This window comes from Ornithorhynchus anatinus, chromosome 16, assembly GCF_004115215.2.
Source record: "Ornithorhynchus anatinus isolate Pmale09 chromosome 16, mOrnAna1.pri.v4, whole genome shotgun sequence".
Taxonomy (NCBI): domain Eukaryota; kingdom Metazoa; phylum Chordata; class Mammalia; order Monotremata; family Ornithorhynchidae; genus Ornithorhynchus; species Ornithorhynchus anatinus.
In genome coordinates this window covers 5,206,998-5,226,718 of record NC_041743.1, presented here as the reverse complement: position 1 = coordinate 5,226,718, position 19,721 = coordinate 5,206,998, and the positions used below count along the sequence as shown (strand labels likewise).

The 19,721-nt window shown below is 45.7% G+C and overlaps 1 protein-coding gene across 7 annotated transcripts in view; it reads right to left on the bottom strand.

The window, feature by feature from the left end:
• DNM3 (dynamin 3) overlaps positions 1 to 19,472 on the bottom strand; it is a 328,780-nt gene extending 309,308 nt beyond the window's left edge. For 4 of the 7 annotated variants that reach the window (XM_029081396.2, XM_029081391.2, XM_029081392.2 and 1 more), the window contains exon 1: positions 19,266 to 19,472. In XM_029081396.2, coding sequence (XP_028937229.1) covers positions 19,266 to 19,426 — 161 coding nt within the window. In that variant the 5' untranslated portion in view covers positions 19,427 to 19,472. The remainder of the gene's footprint in view (positions 1 to 19,265) is intronic. The other 3 variants (XM_029081394.2, XM_029081395.2, XM_029081397.2) reach the window with 1 other exon arrangement.
• Positions 19,473 to 19,721: the final 249 nt, after the last annotated feature.

Below are 19,721 nucleotides of genomic sequence, written 5' to 3'. Positions count from 1 at the left end.
TAAATCCTACTCCCTCTCGCTTACACTGTGAGCCCTATGTGGGAAAGGTGCTGCGTTCAACCTTATCTTTTTTTTACCCTTGTGCTTAATACAGTGCTTGCATAAAGTCTGCTTAAATAATCTTTTTTTAATGTTTGACGCTAGTCAGTGAATGATATTTATAGAGCGCTTACTGTGAAGAGTACTAAGCATCTGGAAAAGTTGGCCAACACATTCCCTGCCCACAACAAGCAATTTTTCTTTTCTTTTTTTTTCAAGTGCTTACTATGTGCCAGTCACTGTACTCAAGCACTGGGGTAGATATGGGATAATTGGCTGGACCCTGTCCCACATAGGGATCACAGTCTTTATCCCCATTTTACACATGAGGTCACTGAGGCACAGAAAAGTGAAGTGACTTGCCCAAGGTCACACAGCAAAGTGGCAGAGCTGGGATTAGAATCCATGACCTTCTGACTCCCAGGCCTTTGTTCTATCCATTACATCCTGCTGCTTCTACATCTTCCACAGCACTTAAAACAGTGCCTGGCACATAGTAAGCACTTAACAAACACCATAAAAAAAATGGCAACCAACTGATATTTCCCCTTTATGCTTAAATAATACAAAGCTAATCTTTGGAATGCAACCTGGAAATCTGATACTCACAAAAGAGGACCCTATCTTTATCTTTTAGCCTTTTTTAAAAAAACCAGTTGCTGATCTGATCAATTGGACCTTAGAGACACAACCCCATCTAAAATTTAACCAAGAATCTGACCTTGCCCTGATGGGATCTGGATGATTCAGTTCTCCCCTTGTGAATTTGAATAATTCAGGTCAACAGCGAAAAGTAAAGAAATTGGGTAAATGAGTACACAAAAAGTCGTGTCACCAAAACTGAGAAGGGCAAATATAAAAAAAAAAAAAAAGGTGTTGTAAACTGCCCCGAAGTAGCATACAGTAATTAGGTATTCATTCATTCAATCAATCGTATTTATTGAGTGCTTACTATGTGCAGAGCACCTTACTAAGCCTTTGGGAGAGTACAATTCAACAATAAACAGATACAATCAAATTCCCTGATCATGTTGTGCTTCCAGTCTATATAATGTAATTAAGTAGTCTCAGGCCAGGACCATGGCTAGGTATTTCACATCGGTCACCCAACTGGGGGGAAAGCGGTGCACCTCTCCACCCATACGGCCACCACTGTCAGACAGACAATGGCCACTGCCTGACTTGACTACTGCTTGGCCTCCTTGTTGGTGTCCCTGTCAGTCTCTCCCCTTTCCAGCCCATACTTCCCTCTGCTGCCCAGATCCTTTTTCTAAAACAACATTCTGCGCAAACCTCCCCTCTCCTCATGAGTCTCCAATGCAGCAAACAGAAACTCCTCGCAATTACAAATTAAGTTCTCAATCAGCAATCTTCCTCCTACTTATCCACTCTCTCTACCCCTGCATCCTAACTCACAGTCTTCATTCCTCTCAAGCAAATCTATACACTGTGCTTCCTGCTGCCCACCCCTTGCCTACACCATCCTTCCCACCCTGCAACTCCAAACCCTTTTATATCCGACAGACCACAGAGTATACCTTATCTCCAAAGCTCATCCCCTCCAGGAAGCCTTCCCTGATTAATTTCTATCTCCCCACCTTATGTGCCCCCCGCAACTCCCACTGAAATTACGGGGAGGGAGGGAGTTCTGAGTTGAGGGAAAAGCACGATCAAGAAGACGGTTGTGGGAGAACTGGGAGTGAGGTAGACCTAGAAGGTTGATTTGGGAGAAGTGAAGACAGCGATTTGGGAGAGAAAGGATAGGTAAGGAGGGGTCAGATGGTGGAGAGCCTTGAAATTGATTGGGAGTTTTTGTTTGACGTAGAAACAGAAGTTCATACCAAGTTTGTATATAAATAGAAATGGCATCCAGGTTTCTCATTAATACCTAATAGAAACGGTGTCCCCAGAGGTATCGATTATTATCAGGTACAGAACCAGTCTCCATTTGCTGAGAACATAAGTTTCAATGGGGGCATTCTACTGCCTCGGTAGAACGAAGACTAAATGCTTCTTACGTTTCTTTTCTGCAATGAATACTTAAAGAAAATGAAAAATGTTCCTACCTGGAAAACAAAAATCTACCACAGAAGGAAAACTAAACATAAAAGAACCCGGTCTAAGAGTCTCATTGATTTCAATAAGGCCCAAGCCCATTAGCTCAGAGGAAATGGCTTTCAGGGAGATTCGATAATCCAACCAAATAATCACTTTGAAACGATAATTAGAAAATGGAATTTCCTTCTTTACTACAGAACAAAAGGGGAAACATGCTATATAATTATCCACGTAATAGGATTTCCAATAGTTTGGGAGAGCAATAGTTGATCGCACAATGGAAAGCAAACACATCACATACTTTTGGAGGACAAACACACCGAAGGATCGTAGAATCCCACGGAGAGCAGAATTTGCAAGCTCCACGGACTGCACCCATCCCAAATGCATTCTCGACTTTCTTTGTACTGCATCCAGGGCAGAGTGCAAGGGGTCACAATAAATACATGATGATATTAATGGCTTTCATTGGCAGAGAGTCCAACTTCCCTGTTAGATCATTTTAGTAATTCACCTCTTGTACTGTCGGGAGATACTTTCACATCTAGAATAGATCTAGGTGGAGAGAGAGAGAAATGCACATCTCTGCCATAATTCCCTATCCCAGGTAAAAAAGCCAGTTGCAATCCATCCTTCCGCCAGAAAAAAAGGGGTCACGGGGTTGAAAGTCGGCCAGATGAAAGCTAGAACAAATATGTTCCAGAAAGAAAAATGGGCCAGAATGCTGCTCCATGGTTCCTCAGTCCCTACCACTCTAAACTGGAAAGGGAATGTCGATTCTTGACTCTGCCTTCTCTAGTGGTATCCAACGAGAAACAGCCTAGGGTAAATGGCTCTCCTCCAGCTTAGTTTGGTTGGTTTTTGCCCAACACCAGGTGTCTTCATTCCATTCAATCGGTCGTATTTACTGAGTACTTACTGTGTGCAGAGCACTGTACTAAGCGCTTGGGAGAGTATAATAACGACAATAAACAGACTCATTCCCTGCCCATGCACTTACAGTCTAGAGACTGTATGTGCATGAGCTAGGGTGAGGGCAGGCTAATAATTCCAGGACATCCAGGGAAGAATACGTTAACACACATAAATGGTCCTTGTTAAATGTTTCCTTTGTGCCAAGCACTGTACTAAGCGCTGCAGTAGATACAAGATAATCATGGTGGGGACAGTCCCTAACCCCTATGGGGCTCACAATCTAAGTAGGAGGGAGTAAGATTTGATCCCCATTTGACAGATGAGAAAACTGAGGCACAAAGCAGTTAAGCGTCTTGCCCAAGTTCAAAACGCAGACAAGTGCCAGAGCCAGGATGAGAATGCAGGACCTCTCATTCCCAGGCCCATGCTCTTTCCTTTAGTCCTTGCTACTTCATGGTATTTGTTAAGCACTTACTATGTGCCAGGCACTGGGGCAGATACAAGCAAATCGGGTTGGACACAGTCCCTGTCCCATGTGGAGCTCACAGTGACTCAGTGGAAAGAGCATGGGCTTAGGAGTCAGAGATCACGGGTTCTAATCCTGGCTCCGCCATTTGTCAGCTGTGTGCTTTTGGGCAAGTCACTTAACTTCTCTGTGCCTCAGTTACCTCACCTGTAAAATGGGGATTAAGACTGACCCCCACATGGGACAACGTGATTGCCTTGTATCTCCCCCAGCGCTTAGAACAGTGCTTGGCTCACAGTAAGCGGTTAACAAATACCATCATTATCATCGTTATTATTATTCTTAATCCCCATTTTGCAGATGAGGTAACTGAGGCCCAGAGAAGTGAAGTGCCTCGCCCAAGGTCACGCAGCAGACCAGTAGCTGAGCCGGGAATAGAACCCATGACCTTCTGACTCCCCGGCCCGGGCTCCAGCCACTACGCCACGCTGCTTCTCTCGTATAAGCCAATAAGGACGTCTGAGAGCCCGAAGGACTTCCAGTGGACCTGTTCCAGTTGGTCTAGCCCCAGTGCCCCACCTAAATGCCTGACACCCAACAGGAGAGCAGCATGGAATTCTTCCTTCAGAGACATCCCCTGGAATTCGGTGTTGACAGAGGAAGTATTAGCAAGCCGCTATTCCACCATGAGAGGTGGGGCAATTCAGTAAATTAACTCTTAGCTAATGACACATTTCAGAATAACACCACAAAATGAGATGGGCCTCTTCACAAACCACAAAAGCATTTCAACCCATTAGGCCACCAAGTCACATTTTCACCACATTGACCTTGTACTCCCAACAACAGGAAAACCAAATTCAGAATTCCCACCCCACACTTGGAACAGGATTCGTCCCAAGTCCACAAGCTACTGGATAACTCGTTCACAGTCCGCAGTGGCTGCACCTTTTTAACGTCCAAACGTTTATGAGAAAACATTCTTGCACGCCTGTGTTGATCATTACCTCAATCAGCCTAAAAACAAGAATTCCCCATATCTGACAAGAAACTTGGTGAAAGCGGTCCCTGTGAGTTTCCCCCACTTCCATTCCTGTGGAATCACGGTGGTTGAACCGAACATTCCTACTCTTTCCACGCACCACAGGTATCAAAAAAAAAACCCCAATTAAAAAACAAAACAAAACCCAGCCCTCCACCCAGTGAGACAGGGCAAAGTGAGCTATCTTAATACATGTTTAATCACTACGCTATAAAAACAGTTAACTGAGATCCCTCCCTCAGCCAGGAGGGGCTCCTGTTTCGTCTTAAGAGCCTCTCTTGCTCAACTGACCTGTTCGATCTGTTATTTATGAACTGAACTTTCTCTGAATTAGTTCGCTACGTTAGCCGTGAGCTTCTCGTAGGCAGGATTTGTCTCTTACAAAACTTTATTGCAACTTCTCCCATGCTTAGAACAGTAAAATGCACAAATTATTGTGTTAACGCATGCATTTTGGTGCTAGTGATGATGGTTATATGGCTAATTTTACAATTCCAGCTCTAAGGCTGACCTGCTGTGTTTCTCTGGGCAAGTGACTTAATTTCTGTGTCTCGGTCTCCTCATCTGTAAAATGGTAATCATAATTCCATTGTCCCCCAACCCACAGGAATGCTAAAAATGTTGTAAAGATATAAATGCTATGAAGATACAGTGAGAGCGTGGTGTAGTGGATAGAGCATGGGCCCGGGAGTCAGAAGGTCGTGGGTTCTAATCCCAGCTCCTCCACTTGTCTGTTGTGTGATCCTGGGCAAGTCATTTCATTTCTCTGGGCCTCAGTTACCTCATCTGTAAAGTGGGGATTGAGGCTGGAAGCCCCAGTGGGACAGAGACTGTGTCCAACCCGTTTTGCTTGTCTCCACCCCAGTGCTTAGTACAGTGCCTGGAACATAGTAAGTGCTTAACAAATACCATCATTATTATTCTTATTTAACAGATGTGAAAGTACTTGGGAATAAAAGGAAAAAGTATTTGGAAGTATGGAAAAAATACTGTATTTTTATTCAGAAAAGTCAAGATCAATAATATTAACATTATTTCTACCTTAACATTTGTCGGTCAGTCTCAAAATATTTTCTAAATTGTTCTGTGATTGTTTTGCTGAAGGGTAGTAATTCTCGTACATTATTTATTTGCTACTCATTGAATTTTCACATATCTTAGGTCCCGTTCAGAAAACTTAGAAGGCATAGCCTCTGACTTCTAGGCTAGAAACTCACCTTCCAAAATAGTCTTTTTGGCAGTTAGAGAAACAGTATAGGGAAGCTAAATGACTTGTCCAGAATCGTACAATGAGTCAGCAACGAAGAACCCAGTTTCCAAAATGCAGTGCTCCAGACATTGAATATTTTTTCTCTTCTGCCAATTTATACAAACATAATAGCTCATTTCTCTCCTACTTTGAAGGTATCAAGTTGAACTCTGCAGAACTGCATAGGTAGAAGTAAACATTTGTAAACTGCCCTACATATTAATTTACAATCCTTCTAACCCACCAAACCCCATGTCCTGAAAAATAGGGAAGGTCCATTTTTACAAACAAGAATTTTATTGTTATTATTATCAAATGTAATAATAATAATAGTATCTGTTAAGCGCTAACTATGCGTCAAGCACTGTACTAAGTGCTGGGGTAGATACAAAATAATCAGTTCGTACATGGGGCTCACAGTGAAGTAAGAGGGAGACAGGTATTGAATCCTCATTTTACAGATAAAGGAACTGAGGCACAGAGAAGTTAAGTGACTTGCCCAAGGTGACAGAGCAGACAAATGGCAGAGCAGGGATTAGAACCCAGGTCCTCTGGCTCCCAGGTCCTTGCTCTTTCCACTAGGCCATCCTGCTTCTCTACATTTAAATCAGAATTTTAAAATTATTCTAGACTCCTCCTGCAATTCTAAAATATAGAGAGGCTAAGGAGCAATTCTGCATTTTGGGGGTTGGGAAAGTAGCTCATGGCAACAGTGAGATAAGGGTTGCTCAGCAAAGAAACCCCAGATGCTACTGTTTGGTAATAAATGCAACTATCAAAGTAGATTATGATGGCCAGTCCTTCTGGCACCCCTTAACCCGATCACCTAAAAATAAAATACAGAGATAGTTCTTTCCCAAAGGTGGTGTGTTTTCATAAGTACCAAATTAGAAGAGTGGATTACAGCTATTTTGGCTACTTCAAATGGGGGCAAAAAGGTTGAGTGGAGTAACACCAAGCCAGGGGAAAGACAAAATAGATGAGGACAGAGGGGCCAGCTCCGGGGGGCCAAGGAAAGCACTGCTTCCATGATATTGGCACCGAGGGGGAACCACCACACCATTTGGGGCCCGCCCTTAGAGTTGGAAAGGGCGCAATAGTGGAGCCAAAACTAATAATAATAATAATTATGGCATTTGTTAAGTGCTCACTATGTGCCAGGTACTGTTCTAAGCGCTGGGGTGGATACAAGCAAATTGGGTTGGACGCAGTCCGGGTCCCACGTGGGGGCTCACAATCTCGATCCCCATTTTACAGATGAGGTGACTGAGGCACAGCGTCCTGCTTAAGTTCACACACCGGACAAGCGGCGGAGCTGGGATTAGAACCCATGACTTTCATACTCTCAGGCCCGTGCTCTATCCACTGTGCCGACCTGCTTCTCAAGATATCCATTCCTCGTTACCTGCTAGGGACAGAACCCCAACCCTCGGCCCAGGCCTACCAAGGTTTCTTGCATCATTCCAGGCTCTGGAAATGGAGCCCAGGCTCCTCTTGGGCTCTGGGGTCAGAGTTCAGGAAGAGCGAGTCGTGTATCCACGTGACCCTAGCCACTGTGGCCTAGAGATGTTCTGGGGTGAGGTGAGCATCACCACTGAGGTGCCTGTAGAGACCCCCCCCCCCAAAAGGGCTTGTACATTCCAAGCGCTTAGGACACTGTTCTGCACATAGTGGCGCTCAATAAATACTATTGAATGAATGTACTGCCCCCCATCAGTTCCCAGCCAGGTGTGGCATCTGCTACTGGGCACCAGCGGGTTTCTAGTGAAGGTCAAATCACCAAAATGATTGCAGAGCTCTGCTCTATGGGGGTAAGGCCTTTAAGAGAGGATCTCAACCATCTGTTTATTATTTCAGATCCCGGTTTGCCATGCAGTGAATTATCTTTCTTCATATGCTAAATGGTAGCCGGGTGCCCTCTAGGAGTTAGACCGCCCCATAAAGGGAGCCATTTACTCGCGTCCTCATTAAGAATAGGTCCATAAAGGGCCAGATCAGCAGCAGCTATCAGCACCCCGGTGCAGGAGAGGACAGTTCTCGGGGAGTTACCGTGTTCTTTCTCCTCAGTCATATTCAAATATCCCTCATCATCAACTTTTCTTTAATGTGTGAGGTGAGCTGCCATGTCTGTAGGTGGCCAAAAAAATCTCAGAGTTTAAAAGGAACAGAATTTGATATTACAGTACTTCTTGGAAAGATAACATATGGACATACTAATAATAATGATGATGATGGTATTTAGGCGCTTACTACGTGCCAAACACTGTTCTAAGCACTGAGCACCGTTCTAAGCACTGATTGGATATCTGGATTACCGAGAAACAACTGGGCTCAATTCAGTGTAATTCTGTAAAAGCAGATGGCTACAGGATATTTTAGAATGTGAGCTCCCAGGCTAGAAGGTCTGTCGGGGTCAGATGAACCTGGATTAATAACGGTACTTGTTAAGCACTTAGTGTGCACCAAGCACTGTTCTAAGCACAAGTTAATCAAGTTGGTCATAGTCCTTGTCCCACAAGGGGCTCACATTCTTAATCCCCATTTTATAAATTCAGAGGCAGGACCTCTCCCACAGCTAATTTCAAATCCCTAACTGTTTCTGGAACTACAAGCCCCAAAAACACTCGGGATGTCCAAGCTCCCCCATTCTAAACCCTGTGTGCCCACGTTGCTGCCCGAGGCCACTGTCTGACTAGGGCAGATCCTATTCTTACATCCCACTGCCAGACTAGGCAGCAAGGGAAACGGGGAATAAGGAGATTAAATGCTTATTTTAAATGTTCATTCACTCATCCATCGTATCTGTTGAGCGCTTACTGTGTGCAAAGCACTGTATTAAGTGCTTGGATAGTACAATTCAGCAATAAAGAGAGACGATCCCTGCCCACACCAGGCTTACAGTTTAGAAATGTTCTTCTCTGTATAGGATTTCTCTCCTTTTGAAAATGTATAAATGAGTATTTACCTGATGCTTGTTCTAGCTGCTGATGCTGCCATTCCAGAAGAGTCAGAGCTAGGTTGCCTGGACAACCAAAGCCATCATGGTCCTCGAAAAGGGCTAAAGCCCCTTTAAAGCAGCAATCATTTTAACTTAGCAATCTTCTAAAATCGGGGGTTCAGACATGCCAGACCTCAAATTATTTCAGGTCTGCCAGACACAGGTCAGGAGGGGCTCAAGCTGAGTTGGGTTTTGTCTCCAAAATCTTTACATCGTTCTAATCAGAGGTCTTCTAAAGGCTTAAATCCATCTACGGCAGAGCTAGGTTTGAACAGACTGATTGAGCTGCGGAGAACGGCCCGATGATAACACTCGATTCTTTCTCACTATGCTACTGCTAGGTCCAAAAATACAGCACCAACGAGAAGCTATATTTTTTGAGATCTGGAAAAGACAACGCATCCTAATTTTCATTTTCATCAACATGGCAGAGCATTTGGACAGATGCCAGAGAGGGCAACCATCCCACTGTTCTTCTAAGCATCCCGCTGCCTCTGTCAGAGAGAGAATCCTGGGCCGAACGGACCGTTGCTCTGAGCCGATACCTAACGGAGTTGCTTAAGTTATGTTCTTAATCCACCAGAGCAGGTCCCATTTCTCATAGGACACCATTCCTCACTCTAGAGACCGGAACTCTTTTTCTATCATTTTTCTTGGATGGTGCTGGGGGGGGGGGGGGGGAGGGGGAGGTTCCTGCTCAGTTATTGATAGGATTTTCATTGACCAAGCTTTCTGCCCCACAGTGTGGACCACTGATTGCATATTCACCCTCAGCAAAGACAGAGGAGGAGCAGCCCACAGTGTTTGCCCGTTGCTCAGGCATATGGCTTCTGTAAAAGGACTTCAGCTCCACCAAAAAGACCAAGACTCTTGGTGCTTACATTCATTCAGTCTTACTTACTGACTGCTCACAGATAACGTTCAGGACTTTTGCTCGATAGACACAGATATATGAAATAGAGCTAAGAGCTATTGATTAGTCAGGCATTCCTCTTGACTGAAAGTGGTGGGTAGGGCTCCTTTAGTATCATATGCTCCTAAGCACTTATTACAGTGTTCTGCGCCCGGTAAGCACTCAATAAATACCATTGACTGATTGATGGAAATGCTAGTCAGGCTGGAAAGCATTGGGGGAGGAAGAATGTAATGCCTCTTTCCACTACAAGTAATAGAAGGGTAGGGTATTACCATGACAACAGCTGCTCTTAGAATTTTTGTGCTTCTTTACAGACCTAAACCATTCTCTTTCCCCCCTCCTTGAATGCTCAGTATGTCTTAAAAAACATAAAATATAGCTTTTCTTGTCAACCCTCTTTAGCATCCCTTGCCTTCATTACCCTCCTTGCCAAGAAGTTCTGCTTCTCCAATCTTAGACAGCAATTCCACTCTAAGGGAAAATCCATTTCTTCAAAAACTGATGAGTTAATATTGGTTTACTCTCTATTTCCTCTGCTCCGACTGCAAGAGTATTTATCGACCATGTAACTGTACGGAGCATTGAAATAAGCACTTGGGAGAATACAGTAGAGTTGGTAGGCGTGCTTTCTGCTCTAGAGGAGTTTACAATTCAGAGAGCGAAAGGCTGAAATAATGTTCAGGAAAATAGGACAAGTGGGTTTTTTTATGAATAAGTGCTAACACAGGAGGGCAGATAAGTTGACGTTTACAGAGTGGTTATAAGTGATTGGGAGTACATAAGTGTGGTGTTGGTGCAGAAGTGTGAGATGGAGGGAAAATAAAACAATCAAGGAAGGCCTCCTGGAGGAATCCTCCAGACTCATGATGTCCTGAGTATATGAATGTATATGTTGTGTGCATTTGTATGTATATTATAGATACGTACATATGCGCACACACACATATATAAAGTGCTTAGGGCTCCTTGAAATAAAAAGAGCATTATGTTACTGTAATGCTTTCTATAAGTACTTATTACTTGAGCAACACTAATGAAATCATTGCTAGGGCTCAAAGATTAGCCTCCCTAAGTAAGTGGATAATTACTTAAAAGAAAATAGGCAGGTTAGGTTCCTATTTAAAGGGACTTAGATAAGGCTCAATATATGCACAGTTTTCCATTTTACCCTAAATAGCATTCTCAAGAACATCTTACCAAGCTTTTTTTTTTTTCTCTTTTAGATTTCATTTCATTTTTAACTACAGCCAGGAAATGACCAGCCTAGGTAAACTACTGGGACTTAACATTCCACCTCCCCACCCCAACCCCCACCCAAAGTCCTGCTTTGTAAATGCCTAGGGAAATAAACACCAGCACACAGATTAGCTCTAAATCCACAATCAAAATTCAAAGAAGAATTCATTTAAATATGCAAACCTAACTCCCTTAGACCACTGACACAATGGATAATGCAACTCTGAGGAAGTCATTTTCATTTCCAGGATGCTAGCTTGTGAGAACCCCGCCTTCCAAGAAGCAGTGCGGCTCTGACAATAAGCGTCACAAAGGAGCATGATCGTACATGTAAAACTGCCAGATCAATTTGATTTAGAACAGCCAGTAAATAATCACAAGGTACGGGGAGTTTAAGTGGAATATTACATTTGTCATAATGCGGGGCACTGAGTTTTTGGCAAAAAAAATAATAATCCTCTTTATCAAGTATTATAGTGGAGCTACTTTCCTTATCAAGTCATCACTGAAGGTTAACGCCATCCAATTTTTGGCTCAGAGTTATTTCTCCGAACCAACTGTTCCCAAGCTTTTTGCTAATGCTCAGAAGACAAACTTGAATGAAGTGGAAAAATACCCATTACCTCACTCAGTTCATCCCTACGTCAGTTCAGAATTGTTCACTGCAATCCACTTTTAGATTCAGGGATAGATAATCTTCAAACAATTTCTTTTCTCTGGCACATAAAGAGTCTTTGCTCCTGCCTCTTCCTATACTCAATTTGACAGGCAAGTGATTTTTTTTTTTAATTTATTGTCAAGTTCCCTGTTTCCAGAGGAAGGACAGCTTCTGAGGGAGAGACCCTGGAGGAAGAAAAGGAGGCAACCTAAAAACAGTAAGAGGAGGAAAAGAGAAATAGTGGTTTTGATTAGTAACTGTGAATTCTCATCTCAACTCTGCCTCCCCATCTGACCTTGGACAACTTTCTCGGTGCTTCTGAGTCTATACTGTAGCAGAAAGGGGAACGATATGGCCTTGATCTCTTGGAGATGTTTTAAAGATGAATTCTATTATTGACAATAGCTGTGCAAATCCAAAATGAAACAGGAATTATATTGAAGTGGGGCAAGAAAGCAAAAATCAAGACCATCTTGGTGACAGAGAAAATCAGTTTATAATATAAAATTTTTTTACCTCCCACCAAAGGAGGATTGTCTGAATAATTAAAAAGGATGTTAAGATCATAGTGCTCCTTCCACTGCCTACAGGAAACCATTTTCTCTTCTAAGTCTTATGGTCAGGAAATGTTCCCTGACATTTAGGCTCTATTTTTATAACCTTATTTTCAACCCACGACTTTTACTGAGCTCCTTCTATCAGGTGGAATATCTCCTTCTTCTTTACCTCTTTACTCCTTGAAGGTACTTCTAAAACCATCAATCCCACCTATGCCACTGGCACATTAGTCAGTGCTCCTGGCACTCCTTTTAATCTCTCTAGTCTCTTTCAATTTATTGTTCTTTTACCCATAAAATGTGCATAAAATGACATCTCTACATCCCTCTTTTTTCACAGGTACTTAGTGCTTCAGCCCTAATCTGTAGAGAGATATTGACCACCAGCCATTTGGCCCTGAAGAACCTTATATTGTTCTCATTACAGCACTGCGATTTTCCTTCTTTCACCACAGTCAACTAATAACGGTGGTATTTGTGAAGCACTTACTTCTGCCAAGCATTTTACTAAGCGCTGGGATACATACAATTTAATCGGGCGAGACACAGTCTCCGTCCCTCATGGGCTTCACAGTGTAGGTAGGAGGGAGAACAAGTGCTCAATCCTCATTTTGCCAATTAAGAAACTGAGGCACAGAGCCGTTAAGTGACTTGCCCAAGGTCACACAGCAGGCAAGTGGCAGAGCTGAGATGGGAAGCCAGGCTCATGCTCTTTCCACTAAGGCTACACTCAAGTGGCATGCTATGGATTATCTCGCCGATTACCTCGCCTCAGTCAATGGAACCAGATGTCCCACTTGAGTGGAGTAGTCCCCATTTTGGAGGGTTCCATCCTGCCATCTGAAAAGCCTAGGGCGTAAATAAATCAGAGCCCTACTTTCAACTGAAGAAAAGTGAAGGGTGAAGGTTGGAGGATGGGGGTAGATCAGATAGCAGCAGGACAGAAGAATGAAAATGGGACCCAGCTCAACTCCTTCTTTCTCCACTTGGGTAGTAGCGTGTGTTTCTGGCTGCCAGGGAACTGGCCCAGTTGAGATGAGATGAAGAGGGTTGGGCAAGTGAACAGGAGGAGGAACAGGCAACCGCTCCTCATGCTGCCACCGGTGAAGAACAAAAGATGAGGGAGACTAGGCAACCTATTCTCCGCTGTTGCGGCTTACATTGCTAGCCAGGGTCTCCTCCCCGCTCTACCTCCCCTTCTCCCTGGCTCCCCTTCTCTTCAGACCCATTCCTGTCCCACTTTGGTCACTAGAAATTTAATCACCTTCCGTCCCATCGGCTCTGGTTTTACCCAGTTGTAAATGCACTTTTGCTATGGCTGACCCGTGGGGATCCTCGACAACTCTGTCAGGACACCAACCCAAAATCCTCATCATCTTTCAAATAACCTTTCGAGAAATTAATGCCTAGTGTTAAAATATACAAAGAAATCCAGCCAGTCGGTAATGAAAGGGGTGGGATCAGCAGTTAGAGAATATACTTTAGAAGTGATCAGGCCAACAAACGGCACCTCTGTGCTGCACATCTTTGAGGCAATCTGAATTCAACACTAGTACTGGACTCCCCAGTCTTTTCAGCAAACAGAAATGCTCATTTCTGGCAGCCTGCCTGCATCTCCTCTGTGGATTAAAGATATAATACAGGCCCATACATTTGTTACATGAAGACTTCCATCTAGCAATGGCCCAGAAGGCTATGAGAAGTTACCCCTGGCACAGAATGCAACAGCTACTTGTTGAATAGAGTTAACTACAAAGATCTCACTCCTCCACTTCCTACGTTGGCTGGCTGCCCATCCAACTTGGTTCCCAAAGAAGAAGAAGAAAAAAAAAAAGCTGTTGGAGTATCTAATGTTTGGATTGTAAGTCAACTGGACAGGGCCCATGATTATTCTGTTTTCATCCATACTGTTACTCAAATAGTTCTAAAAATATTAAGTTCGAGGGTCTAAGATCAATACATTCAGTAATCCCTTAAGAATACATGGGGGGGGACGGGCATTCTTGCAAACCACAGGTTACAGAAAACTTGCACTGAAGTATTCACAAGGTCCAATGACTTATAGATGCGCACAAACACTTTCTCCCAGCACGGCAATGAGCCGGGTCCAAACAGGCTCGTTTCGTTGGGTGAACATTTCCCTGATTTCCTAACACCGTATTGGCCAAAATGTATAGTAAAAACATATGGTATGGCAGAACTGAGTACTCCCCAGATGCCAGTTAGAGGGTAAAGCCAAGGACTTCATGGCCCATTATTAAAATATCTGACTTTGGATTTGACTAAGGACACAGATCAGTAGGGAAAAAACACCCATCTCCAGAGTCGTTAACAAACTTATTCTTCTGGTCCCACTAGATTGGAATATCGTTGACGACAGGGACTAGGTATGTTTACTCACTCTACTGCACTCTCCCAAGCACTCAGTACAGTGCTCAGCACCCAGAAAAAGCATCAGTACGACTGACTGATCTATCGACATTAGCATCGAAGGACTAACGCTGAAGATCCTCCTCCTCCTCCTCAGGAAATAACTCTTGCAGTAATCAACCGACCCGTGATGGAAAGATTCAAAACTAAAGTCAAGGCTTGAACTAACGCTTTAAATAAATCTCACTGACTAATTCTCTTCCCTAATGTTCTCTTCCCTAGAAAGCCATTTTTTTAAAAATAACATTTTCTTATTCACCAAAAGCAATTTAACAATTGCTGAGTTACCCAAAATTAAAAGACTGGAATCAAGTTATGTGGCACAATCCACCTAAACAATTAGCTTGAGGAAGCTAATGCTTCTAACAAGTACATCATTAAAATCATTTGCACATTAGCTTTGACTTAACACTTTCATAAACAATCTACAAACAGGCAAATGGAACTTCTTTGAGCTTCAGATGTCAAATTTCACTTAAATTTCCTTCTAATAAGTCGTAAGTCAGTAGGGAAAAGCGTTTGTTTTTTTTACCTAAAGTGACTTCATATTAATATTCATACTGAGATTCTACTCGGTATTTATATAGAGCTACTTACTAAAGAGAACAAAGATAATTATAACTATTAATCTTCCCAAAACTGGTACGAGTTAGTAAACGCCAAATAGTGTTAGTATTACCATTTTATTTCATCAATAGCATTTACTGAGCATTTATTGAGGCAGATCACCGCACCAGGTTTTTAGGAAATATATAGAAATCAACGATATTTACTGAGTGCTTACTGGCACAGACACTGTACTAAGCACTTGGGAGAGCATATTGCAACAGAGTTAGTAGGCTCGTTCACCTGCCTACCAGGAGCTTACAGTCAAGCGGGGGAAGCATAAATCATCCTCCCTGCCTCCAGGGAGTTTACAATTTAATCAACAAAAACGGACGACTGGACAAAATGAGTGATTTCTCCAATCGTCAGAAGCAGGTACAGAACTCAGACTGAGGATTCAGTGTTCATCCATTAGAGCTCTAGCGCTCACCTTTTTAAACTACCTGGACTGCTTATCATGGTACCAATACTGTGTGTTCCCAAACACCCACCGTAGTGCTCTACACACAGAAGGCACTCAATGAACGTCGTCGATGATAAGCAGAAGTCATCGTTTTGACAATAAAAAAAAAAAAAATCACATACAGGTATCCCCTTCATAACAATCACAAACCCCATCGACTCTGGACCCCTTGTCTTTAAAGTTACAACAGAAAGAGGTAAACAAATCCACATGCAAGTTTGTCCAGAGGATGAGAAGAATTAATTCCAGGCAAAGCACATCGAGAAAAGAGATTTGACTATTTCAACGAATAAGGGTCAGTGACCTCCATCAAGGCTTAAGTGGGGGGGAAATCAGATCGTTGTTTTCAACGGAATGGATCTAGCCCCTCTGAAAACTCTATTAAGCATTTTACCTCCAACAGCAATTCTCCTTCCTTTGATGACTACGCTACAGTCGCTCTTAACTGTTCAATGACTCAAATGAATAGACAGACAGACACAAAAGAGGGAAATGACATGTTTGGGAGAGAGGAGCTTCTTTCTACTTTCACTGACTGAAATAAAACCAAGGTCAAACAGAAAGCTGAAATGCAGTACTTTAAAATGAATACATTGCTTCTTCGGGTCTAAATCAGTTGTTGAAACAAAGCTACCTCTGAGCCTCTTCTGCTATGGGTGATAATTTTTAAAAAATGGGCTCTTGGATGGTTCAGCCTCCAACAGAAACCTTTGATAAAGACAAACGACCCCACTAATTCTAATTAGGTTTCTTCCCAATACTTGACTTCTACTAGGTAGGTATCATTTCTGTAGATAAATGTTGTTTTTGACTTGTTCAATGAAGGAAGGTTTTTTTTTGGTAATTGCTTTTCTCTTGGCTTCTGACCTTCTACTATTGTTTAATTAGCAAGAAAACATCACTAATAAGGAATGAATTCTACATGCAAGCCAAAAATCGTGGTTGGCATATTTTATATAACAAGATGGAAACTGTATTTCCTTTCTGATCAAGGATAAATAAAGGCTTATCAAAGAGCAAAGTCAAGAACAGCAGTAGGTTATTCTTCCCTCTTGATTAAGAATAAATACTGCTTACAAAAAGCAAAAAAAAAAAATCAAGACTAGAAACACGGAGAGAGGAAGAACGATCAAACAAACCACGTTACTGAAAGGAACGTCAGGCTTTCTGGAGAGGTCAATTGTAAATGCTCGCAGGTGGCATTTATGTGGTCAGAGTAGGTTCTCCCCTCTAAAAATATGCATGCACTGGGACTGTCCCAAAGCCCCCCAGAATATAGTGCTTTTATTTTCAAAATACAAACACTAATCTTTGTTCATTTTAAAGCAGTTACTCAAATTACCGTTACAGTGCATTACGAGTCGGAACGCTAAAATCTTCAAAATGCTGCCATGGGAAATTAGTGCCCTTTCTGCAACAAGTTTTCTAAGAGGCGAATTCAAGAATACGTCCTAGTCAAAAGCCCACTCACATTAACGGGCTCGCTTCGTTCCATCAGTTTCCGCACGGAGAAATCACATTTTCGAAACCCGTTAAGAGAGTTAGCTGCCTTTGGAGATATTTACTTTCTCTAACTCGAGAATCCTCGATCGTCGTTCGTTTCTGTATTCCCCAAGACGAGGGAGGAAACCGAGCCGGCCGGATCAAATGACTCGGCCGAGGTCGTACGGCGAACGAGTAGCAGATCGCTTGGAGTTTTTCATCTTCGGTGTCACCCGCTACCTCTCTGGCCTCTCGAAGATACCCGTTCACTAGGACGGTAAAGCTTGGCACTGAGATCTCCTTTCGGAGGATGCTAAAACAACTTAAAACATCAGTGCCATCCAAATAGGTTGGCCTAGCACCGTTATATACACACACACACACACACCCAGCCCCCCTGCCCATTTTGCAGGGGAATGAACTGAAAAGACGAAGAATGAACCGAACAGGTGGATCCTAACCCCGGCTGGGAATTGAACAGAATCCTAAAATTCCCTCGATGAACCCACTAGATCCCCGTCCCTCTAGCAGTGTGCCCTCCTTCCCCAGTGCAAGAGGTCCCCTATTTCATCCTCATAAGGGGCTGCTCTGCAGGACTCAGGCAGGACTACGGGGGCAAACTGCCCTTCTGGTCGACAATTCCCCTTCGGGTTGCCCAAGTTCCTATTCGGTGGAGGTCGTAGCGTGTGCCCAGAGTGAACGGGACGGGTCGTGTAAGGAAGATGGAGCAGACGGGAGAGGATGCTGAGCCATTTTTCAGGCTTCAGGTGCTCCGACGGTTGGGCCGGGCCCCCACCCCCGACAAGACCCAAGTCCCCGAAGGCCAACAAGGCCTGGCTCCCTGTTCCCCGCTCCCTGGCTTGGCTTCCCCAATTCGGGCCCGCGACTGGGGACAGATGCCCGGGCGAACGTGCCCCCCTTGATTCACCAACTCCTTGGGGCAGGATGGCAGGGTCCATCTCTCCGCAGCCTTGGCCCCTCCCCAGAGGAGGGTCTCCTTCTCTCCCCTGCGAGAAGGACGAGGAGGGGCGGGGGGGGGGGGATGGGAGGGCCAGGCGAAGAGCGGCTGCCCCGAGGGGCGAGATGGAAAGGGGCAAAGGGACCCTCTCTGCTGCTCTCTGGAGGGGGCGGGGGGGGGGGGGGCGCCCCAATCACCCAGAGCCCGGACTGAGAATAACCTCCTCCTGGGGTGAAATCATCCTTATGGCAACGGTGCAGCGCTAAGCACTGTTCTAGGCGCTCGGGGGGGCAGGGTTGGGGAAAGAGGCTCGGGAGCCTGGGGCCTGGCTGGGGGGGGTCAAGGGGGGCTGCCGATCGGCTGGGGGGGGGAGAGGGAATGGAGAGGGGGGATGGGGGGGATGGGGGATGGAGAGGAAGGGGGTGGGGGGATGGAGAAGAGGGGGGGATGGAGAAGAGGGGGGGATGGAGAAGAGGGGGGGATGGAGAAGAAGGGGGGATGGAGGGGGGATGGGAGAATGGAGGGGGGATGGGGGGATGGAGAGAAGGGGGGAATGGGGGGATGGAGGGGATGGAGGGGGGGATGGGGGGATGGAGGAGGGAATGGAGCGGGGAATGGGGGGATGGAGGGGAGGGGGGATGGGGGGATGGAGAGGAGGGGGATGGGGGGATGGAGGGGGGGATAGAAAGGAGGGAAAGGAGGGGGGATGGGGGATGGGGGAGACACCTCTCCACCTGTAGACACACACACACGGGCTCTCCATCGTCACTCCCGCTAGCAAGTCGCCACTCTTCTCCGCAACTCGGTCCCCTCCTCGGCCAGACGGGGATGAAGCCGGTGCTCCCCACGTGCGACCCCCCCGATCACCTTCTATCCCCCCCCGCGCCCCCCCCCGCCCGCCAACGCCCGCAGCGGTGCTTCGCACACGGTTAGCGCTTCAGAGATACCATCATCATCATCGTTGTGATTATCGGAGGAGAAAGAGGCGGAGGGAAGAGCGCCGGTCGCATGTCGGGGGGGCGGGGGGGGAGCCCAGGCAGGAGGGAACGAAGACCGGGACCGGCTCCGGGGCCCCCCCGCCCCCCGGCCGGGTCCCGGTGCGGCATCCCTCCTTCATCCTCCCGCCCCCTCGCCCCCGGGGGTGTCCCGGTGCGGCATCCCTCCTTCATCCTCCCCCTCCCCCCCGGCCCACCTGCCGACGAAGTTCTCGAGGGCGGAGCTCTTGCCGGCGCTCTGGCCGCCCACCACGGCGATCTGCGGCAGCTCCAGCAGGCAGTTCTGGCCCAGCGCCGAGAAGGCGTCCTGCAGCCGGTTCACCAGCGGGATCAGCTCCTCCATCTCCCGGTTCCCCATGGCGATGGCGGCCCCGGCCGGGAGCCCCGTGCGCCCGCCCGCCCGTCCGTCCGTCCGCCCGTCCGTCCGTCCGTCCGTCCGCCCGTCCGCCCGTCCGTCCCTCCCTCCCTCCCTCCCTCCGCCCGGCGGCTCTTGACAGCTAACGGGCCCGCAGCGCGCCTGCGCAGCCGGGGCAAGGAGGGGGGCGGGGGAGGGCGGGGCCACGCGCAGCTCCTCCCTCCTCCTCCCTCCTCCTCCCTCCTCCTCCCTCCTCCTCTCTCTTCCTCTCCTCCTCCTGCCCTCCTTCTTCCTCTCC